General features: G+C 38.2%; 1 protein-coding gene across 1 annotated transcript; it reads left to right on the top strand.

Moving 5' to 3' along the window:
• The first annotated feature begins 424 nt into the window (after window positions 1-424).
• On the top strand, window positions 425-8,935 carry LOC104907203 (ATP-dependent RNA helicase-like protein DB10). Its single transcript, XM_010696095.4, has 9 exons — window positions 425-701; window positions 995-1,282; window positions 3,463-3,588; window positions 3,970-4,038; window positions 4,524-4,793; window positions 5,299-5,649; window positions 5,816-6,093; window positions 6,956-7,276; window positions 8,064-8,935. Exons 2-9 carry the CDS (start codon window positions 1,004-1,006, stop codon window positions 8,488-8,490), a joined length of 2,121 nt encoding a protein of 706 aa, XP_010694397.3. The 5' UTR covers window positions 425-701; window positions 995-1,003; the 3' UTR covers window positions 8,491-8,935.
• Window positions 8,936-9,285: the final 350 nt, after the last annotated feature.

The following is a 9,285-nucleotide window of genomic DNA, read 5'->3' on the forward strand; positions in this document are numbered from 1 at the left end:
CTTCCAATATATAATAATTTATGATATAATCTTACAATGTTACTATCATCTCCCTAATTTTTGCATTTTAATCCAAAATATCATAGTTTTTCCCCAATTGAGCTTACTCTCAAATTTGATACCCTAGAAAATGTGACCTTGTCCTATAGACCTTTATGTATAGGTCAAAATCTGGCACTTATCTTATTATATTGTTTGATTATTATATCATATCTTGACTACATTTTATCATATCAAATAAATGTTATATTATATCGTATTTATCGATTTGCTAGTAAATTTACAAAAATGCGATGATATATATTTGAACAAATTGTCCAATAATAACAAATATGTGAGAATACTTTGTCGTTGGGGCAAGTTCACAGTTTTCACATAAATGCCATCGTAATTCGTTTTGTTTATAAATATTATCGCACAGTTCACACTTAAGGACTTCTTTCTCTCCCTTCCTCTACCCCCACGATTATAATCAAAGAGGAAAGGGATAGAAACGAAGAAGTTTCTAACCCTAACGGCCTAACCCTCCAATTCGTCGAATCTTGCAAACTTATACACAATTACCATTTGCTCTATTCCTCAACTCCAAGGGAAATTGCATCTCTATCTTTTCTGAATTTGGGGGAGCCGAGGAAATAAGTATTGCGAGTGAAAACTCAAGTGTCTTTACCCCCAAAGTTGGATCTTCCAAAAAATTGAAGGTTTGTTAGGACTAATTTTAGTATTATACCTTATCAGTCTTATATCTAATATTGTGTAGTTTACACGTATATATTTGACTAAGAATTCAGATCTTTTTTGTTTATCAAATTTCATTCACTGGTAAGCTAAAAAATATATCCAGATTTAGCACTAAAACGAGATCCGGCACAACTACGTATGTAACTAAACAGTATTAAAAGTCAAAATGGTAGAATATCTGTTAAAAAAGAGGCAAGAATAAAGTTTTTGGTTGTGAAATGCATATAGTTATTGCTGATTTGGGCATTTGCAGGATATTTGAATGGCTGCTATGACTACAGCTTCACCTGGGCCACGCTATGCACCCGAAGATCCATCGTTACCGAAGCCATGGAAAGGGTTGGTGGATGGGAGAACTGGATATCTCTACTTTTGGAATCCAGAGACTAACGTCACACAGTATGAGAGGCCTGTTTCAAGGCCTTTATCAGGTTATATAAGTTCTTTGGCGGAAGTTCAGCAGTCCTCTAAACGTAAGGACGCATATAATGCTGATGATGATAAATATGTTAAAGTTGCCAATGGAGAAAAGAGTCAACAGGTATACCTCTTCCTTGTTAGGTTTGTAGTCATCTTGTTTTCCAACAATTGGCAAATCATGTTGACTCTTCGAGTTCAACTTTTGAAACACAAGCCATCTAGTAAGCCTTTGAACTTGCCTTCAAATCATCATTTGAGTAGGGATTAAGATGATCAACAGTGGCATTCATATACACTTACATTGTCATCAAGTAGCTCAATCTTGTAAGCTTGTTGTCTAGTTGATGTCAACTCAATACCCATAAAATTTGAATTGGTCGGCATGCTTTGGCCTTCGACATTTATACTTGTCTAGTGTTTGTGAATGAAGAGATTGGACAGTTTTGATGCATTGTCATTCTTCTCATTTTGTGTCTTTTACTCTAAACATTTATACAGGGGGGTATCCAAGATCCAACTCACGTGGGTAAGGAATCAGTCGAGAAAAAAAAGACACTTCATTTTATTGGTTACCTTTTTCAGTTAAATATTAAAATTATCCTACAAAAACTAAGATTAATCTCAAATTTTAAGTGGTTAGCACTCACCACATAAATACATGGGCATATTATTCTCATTGTGAAATAGTACTTAGCAATTGTGTAACATTTCTTTATGCATTTAAAAATACATAGGTACAAAAGGACAATAAAAATACTTAGAAGATAAGAAAAATTGACAAAAATAATCTCAACTTTTAAAAAAATTGGGTGGGAGTTTGTTTGATTTAAGTAAAATTTTCAAAAAAGAAAATCAACTAAATGAGAAAAAGTGCTCCATATAACTTAAAACCAAAAGAAAACAGAAAAAATAGAAAAGAAAAAGGGAAGAAAACAATTTGTGAGTGGAGGAGATTGCCAAAAAAACAACATAAGGAAAAGGTAAGAAAAAGGAAATAGCACTGATAGGAGTTGAACTCGTGTCTCATTGGTAGATGAGGCACGGGATTTTTTTTCTAGATTTTTTGTGGGTTCAGTTGGGCCCACTCTAGATCCGCCTCTGTATGTAGATGTATGTGTATTGGTGCATGTGTTTGCTTGCACGTAGAAAGAAGGGGGGGGGGTATGGACTGGGTTTGAGAGTGAGCAAGTAGGGAAGGGCTGTTAATTTGAAGTGTGAAAGGCTACAATCTGATTTCAACTTTTGTTTGCATATTTGCCTTTGGTACTTGATGGCATTAGGTCTGCTCACCTGCAATACAAGCAGCTTTGCAGCAGTTAGCTAAGGTCCGACATAACATGCCAACTTCTTCTATTGGAGGAGGAGATAAAAATCCTTCAATTTTTTTTCTTTTTTCTTTTTTTTTTTGGGGGGGGGGGGGAGGGTAGCAATTTTAATTGAACATACCATATCTTTTTTTCTTTAAATATACTGAATATAAAAAGCAATTATAGAAACAATTTCTTATTTTGATAGGCGTTCACTCATGTCTTACTTTTTGTCTGAACTGCATTTCATGAGCTCTTCCACTTGAATTTCCATGCAACATACTGCTTTGGATAGCTTTGACTTAAGTCACCGATGGGGTTCTAAATACCACTGATTATTGGTGTATGATGATGTTAATTGATCCAGTTCAGAGCAAGCTTTCTTGTGATCTCATGTGCATATTACAACAATTACTTCCTCCGTTTCATTTTACTCGCTACACTTCTCAATTCACGGACTCGTGGGCAATTTTTAGAGAAGAGAGAGGTAGAGAGTAAAAAGAAAAGGGACCCATGTGAGAGGAGAGAATAGAGAGAGTATATTACCCAAAAAGGAAGTGTAGCAAGTAAAGTGAAACTTCCCACAATGGAAAGTGTAGCGAGTATTTTGAAACGGAGGAAGTACTTCTATAGTTTCATTATTTTAGATTTCCTAAATTGTTCTGCCAAGTGTGTAATTTTTGAATGTCTCAAAAAGTTGGTAGATTTTTGTTCCACAAAATATAGGTATTATGATTTTATATATGTGCCTTTAGCTACTTCTTAGTGACAACTCATAAGTAACGTTAACAAAGATTTCTGGTTTTTTTAAGAATGAATGGGAAAGCCACAATATGCCGGGCTTTTATCTCAATTTTCTACTATTTTCATTCTGATGTTCAAAGTTCAAACCCGTCAGAACTAACTAGGAAAGAGTACCATTGTTTGTTATATCTTATATGAGTTTGAGATGCTTTCATGTTGGATTATTAAGTTGATATAAGTTCTTGAATAGATGGTCAGAAGTGGAAGTACTCCGAATGAAGCAGTTGTGGGTTCCACTCCACAGCATGAACCTGTGGACGCAGTTTGTGGTCTATCAGCTGAAGCTTATCGTCATCGGCATGAGATATCTGTTTCTGTGAGTTTTTAAGCAGTGCTGCACTTGTACATCATTTGAGAATGCTAAACTTTACCTTGCGTGTCAACATTATGTTACAATATTAAGTTGGTTTAGACTTGTAGTAGATAGTGCAAGAAATGTGGTACATTGAGGGTTTTGGTTGTTTCATGGTTCAAGTATAAGTAGTAGTTTTATAATTTGAGTAGACAACTGGCACTACTGTTTTGTGCAATTAAAGAATTCCTTGTATGGAACAGTGAAAGGCACTATACTTCTTTTTAGTATCAGTTTGTTGACATTTACCTTTTTTTAATGCTGTTTGCTTGGGGCTTATCTTTTTCTTACTCTTTTGCTGTGGAAAAAATTCATTCCTGACTTTATTTGCTTCCCTGTGTTTAGGGAGATAGTGTGCCCCCACCATTTACAACCTTTGAAGCTACTGGTTTCCCTTCTGAGATCCTGAAAGAGGTATCAATGTTGCTTCTTTTATAGTTTGGGTCTGCTTGTTGATCTGTCCCAGTAAGTGTGTTGAACTATATTGCTGACTATTTCCACGCAAAGTTCTGCAGTTGCTGGAGTTCAGACTCGAGTTAATTATTTTGCATATTTACTTTTTGTGGCAGATGCGATATTTGCTCCAGGGAGGAGCTAATGTCGTACGCTGTGCTGCCCTCTGTTGGAGGGCTTTGTTATTGGAGTGCTCTTTTATGCCGGACTATTTTTTAGAGAGGGGATTTCCGATTCATCCAAGTTCGTGGCCGGGCAGCTGTCGGTGATAATTCAGTCTGCCACTTGGTCCTAAGAAAAAGAAGACGCCACCTCCTGTTGTGGCTTGCTATCTTGCAAGCATTCACTACTTGCATAGGAGGATGGTGCTTCTTCTTGCAGTTCCTGCTCTATCCCTTTCAAAAGTATCTTTGCTTAAGCAGTTATTGGGTTTCCATTTGTAACAGGCACACCAGGCTGGTTTTTCTGCTCCTACTCCTATTCAGGCACAATCATGGCCAATTGCACTACAAGGTCGAGATATAGTTGCGATTGCTAAGACTGGTTCTGGAAAGACCTTAGGCTACCTACTTCCAGGTTTTATGCATCTCAAAAGGTGCCACAACAATTCACGGATGGGACCAACCGTGTTGGTTTTGTCACCGACAAGGGAATTGGCGACACAGATTCAAGATGAGGCTGTGAAATTTGGGAGGTCTTCTAGAATAGCTTGCACGGTAAGAGTGTGCTCTCTATCTCTAGGACAGTATTAAGGTTCTGATAAATTTTGGCTTGGCTGTGTTGTACTCTTATTTATGTAGCAAATAACTCTTTACCTGCTGGTGTGGTTACATCTATTGAATTGGAAGTTGAACATATATTTCTGAGGTGTCTGCTTAAAGTTCGTATTGATGATTTCTATATGCTTTTCGTTTTGGAAACATGATATTTGAGTAATATGAAGCATAAATATATCAAGGACCATACTAGGGTGAATATGATTGAACTGTCAAGCATGGATGCGTTGAAACTAGTAGGAGACTAGGATTTTTATACAATTCATTTTCATGACTGTCTAGAAATTCTGATCAATTGGAGCCAAGAAACCTTTATATTGTTCATTTTCATGATTATGTGTCTAGATGTTCTGTATTCTGTTATGGTAGTATGTGCTATTTTAACTGATTATTGATGGACTATGCTGTGTCTCATGATGGTATCCGTGCTTGTAACTCTCTGCAGTGCTTATATGGAGGAGCACCCAAAGGCCCACAATTGAAGGAGTTGGATAGAGGAGTTGATATAGTGGTAGCTACTCCTGGTCGCTTGAATGATATACTTGAGACAAGGAGAATTAGCTTGAATCAGGTCTCCTACTTGGTGCTTGATGAAGCAGATCGTATGCTGGACATGGGTTTTGAGCCACAAATCCGAAAAATTGTAAAGGAGGTTCCCAATCGCCGCCAAACTCTGATGTACACCGCAACATGGCCTAAAGAGGTCCGGAAGATTGCGGCAGATTTATTGTCAAGTCCTGTCCAAGTTAATATTGGTAATACAGATGAACTCGTTGCTAACAAGTCTATCACACAGGTATTTGCCAGAGTTGCTGATGTTGCTTTATTTTAGTTGAAGCATTAACTGTGAGCTTAGGATGGATGTATCAAAACTGTCTGTCTGAGTTATTGGAATAGTAATATTCTAGGTGACACTGGAGCTGTATGTACTAATTACTAAGCATCATATTTTTCTGTTGCAGTATGTGGAAGTGCTCACCTCTATGGAAAAACAAAGACGATTGGAGCAGATTTTGAGATCCGAAGAACCAGGATCAAAGATCATCATCTTTTGTGCGACTAAAAAGATGTGTGATCTTCTTACTCGTAACTTGTCACGTCAATTTGGAGCAGCTGCAATTCACGGTGACAAGTCCCAGAGTGAACGAGACCATGTGCTAAACCAGTTCCGAACTGGCAGATCTCCTGTACTGGTTGCTACAGATGTTGCAGCCCGTGGTTTGGATATAAAAGACATAAGGTTGATGAATGCTGCTACTAGTAAACACTTCTGGTTGAATTTTATTTTTATTTCATGATTTTTTGATTATTGCAGAACTTGTCCTCAATTGTTGGTGTGCATCCATCTACTATATACTCTATTTGGAACTGTTGAGATGTATTGTCACCGAGTCCCAATGTCTCAGAAATAAGGATCTGATGAAATTCCACTAAATACCTCCTTTTACAGTAGATTTATTGCTACAATCTCTCCATTTAGTAGATTTATTGCTACAATCTCCCCATTTAGTGCATCTGGTGTTTTTAGTTTTACTATACCAAAATTTTGTAACGTGCATCTGGTGTTTTTAGTTTCATTTCCCTCCCTACTCTTGAATATGCTATGAAATTTTGGTGTGCTTAAATAAAAAGATTTGCAATTAGCAAGAAGAAATAATGAATTGTAAAGGATGCCAGGTTGGTAAATTTAGTTTCACAAGCCTCACTACTCTTGAATGTGCTATGAAATATTGGTGTGCTTAACTAAAAAAATCTGCATAGCACGAAGAAATCGTGAAATGTAAAGGTTGCCAGGTTTGGTAAATGGAGATCCAAACCTTTTGAACCGCAAATCGTTTCCGCAAACGGGTTCTTATTTATCTAAAGCATCTGCATCTAACAAAATCACTAAAAAATCCAAAGACATTGGTTTCTATTGAACCTAATACCGAGAACGTTCCTCCTTTCCCTGGACCCTTGGCAGACTAAAAGTTTTGTCATGGAGTTATATTTCTGTTTTTTTTTGCTAAGTCTTTGTATATGTATCTCTCATATATTATTTGCTCGTCTTTGTCCTGAGTGGTTGGAGAACTCCGTGGTGATCTGTATTTGGTTGCTTGCAGGGTGGTAGTAAACTATGACTTTCCTACAGGAATTGAGGACTACGTTCACAGAATTGGAAGAACTGGAAGAGCAGGTGCAACTGGATTGGCGTATACATTCTTTGCTGACCAGGATAGTAAATATGCTTCTGATCTTGTTAAGATTCTGGAAGGAGCAAATCAAAAAGTTCCGCAGGAAGTCCGTGATATGGCGCTCCGAGGTGGTGGCATGGGCAGGTCTAGACGTCCATGGGGTTCTGGCCCTGGCGGTCGGGATGGAGGCCGAGGTGGGAGAAGCGAATTGAGTTATGGTGGCAGGGATGGAGGAAGGGATCGTGATAGGTATAGTGATATTTTAATTCATCTATCTTAGAAAATGTTTATGAGGTACTTCTTGGGACTGAAATTTTTTCAGGAGTAGGAGAAACCATGTTCTGTTATGTGTAGCATGCTCGCATGTGTTCTCATCTTGCAGCCTAATTACCATCTGGTTTTCTGTTCTTTTAGTTCTTTCTGTCAGGGTGGTTGCATCTATTCGTGTCGCAGTGGTCTGAGTTTAGGTTTCACTTTTCTTATGTTTCAGTATCCGGTGACATTTATATCATTGTCCATGACATAATTTGTGTTCTATGTTGTCAATTTTTGGATTCTATGTTATGTGCAGCGGTGTGAATTTATATTTGATCTTTTGTTTCTTCACCTCTACTACTGTTTTTCCCTCTCATAATAAGACCTTTGCTTGGTTCCCCCCTATCCTCTCGGGGGAGCTTGAGAGGGGGGGGGGGGGTATTAGGTAGCAGTTTCTTGCTGTGTTTACTTCCTTCATTTCTTAATAGATGCACTGTATTGACTTTCTACACTACGGATTTCAACTTTGACCATCCTTAATTGTTGATGCATTGATTTCAATGTATATCTTCAAAATATGTTTTTTGTAATTTTTAATAATATATAATTCAAGATATTGATGGTCAAAGATGTCTATTGGCAAGTGTGTCCAGTCAATATGATGTATCTATTAAGAAACAGAGGAAGTATGTCATTAGAACCAAGGCTAGGTCTAGTATTGCTGTACTTTTTGCTCACTTTTGCTGAACTTAATGTCTGATGTAATTTTGTTATGGAATAGATATGATCGAGGATACAATGGTAGTTATGATGGCGATACTCGTGGGAAGTATGATAGAGGTTATCAATCCAAGTTTATTCGGAGTGGGGAAGGGGATAGAGGCCGCAGTCCAAGCCCAAGTGGTCAGAAGGCATGGGGTGGGACGCAAGTGAAGAATCAGGGCGGGAACCTTAGGAAGAGTAGAAGCCGTAGTCCTGAGAGGCTAAATCATGGTCCACCTGGACGGAGTTTTCATGAAATGATGATGGAAAGGGCTCGCTCTTCCCCTCCAAAGCATCAGCAAAAATCTTCAGCTGCTGAGTATGGTAATGGCCAGTCTGAGTGGGGGAAATCAGTTGCCAACACTGAAGCTGTTGGTGCGAACCGATCTTATTGCGGGGAGGAGGTAGAAGAGGAAGGCGACATTCCTCCCAATGAACATGTGTGAAAAGTTTGTGAAGCTAACTTGCAATATTTTTGTGGTTGGGTATGGATTACTATGAGGATTAAGGCATGCCAGAATCCGTATGGGACCTAAGTTATTCGTGCAACTGTTGTGTGCTATGGCGGCATTCACTCAACTGCATTCCCTGATTTACTGTCAGACTTGTTGTGTAATATGAAGTGAGTGGTATGGCACAAATGCGGATTCTGTGTGCTTGTGCAAGTTTAAAGTGGTGTAAGATACTAAGATGAATTTCTACTGTATTTGTATAGACAAGCTTTAAGGGAGGCACTTTGAGCTCCAAGTAAGCATGTCAATTTTTTGGGGTGATCTATCAACTATTTTAGCTGTTGTGCCATTTTGTGGGCGCTTAGATACCAGACATGCAGGAAACTTCAAGATATCATGTAATTGAATTGAATCCCCATTGCCTCTCTTCGTTCTCTAACCGCTGTTCCAAAAGAAAGTCACTAATAAAGCGAATTGCCTTGTTGAATTCGAATCGCTGGTCATCTGTTTTTGATGTTTGAAATATCGTAAATTAAATGCAAGGACCACCTTGCATTTTGGAGCCTTCTTGGCGATTTTATGACCTAGTCTTGCTCCAAATGCAGCTTCAGGCTTTGCAAAGAGGGTATGATTTCTGGTTCAAAAGAAACTCGAAAGAGATAATTCTAATTTCTACATACCCAATTGAAGCTGACATGGAAAAAGGCTGTGTAAGCTACATCCAACAAAGCAATACACGACGGGTGGTACAGGTGGTGAAGACATAAAATGGTGTTATGGTGGGTGCTA

The sequence above is a fragment of the Beta vulgaris genome, chromosome 4 (genome assembly GCF_026745355.1).
Source record: "Beta vulgaris subsp. vulgaris cultivar EL10 chromosome 4, EL10.2, whole genome shotgun sequence".
NCBI lineage: Eukaryota > Viridiplantae > Streptophyta > Magnoliopsida > Caryophyllales > Amaranthaceae > Beta > Beta vulgaris.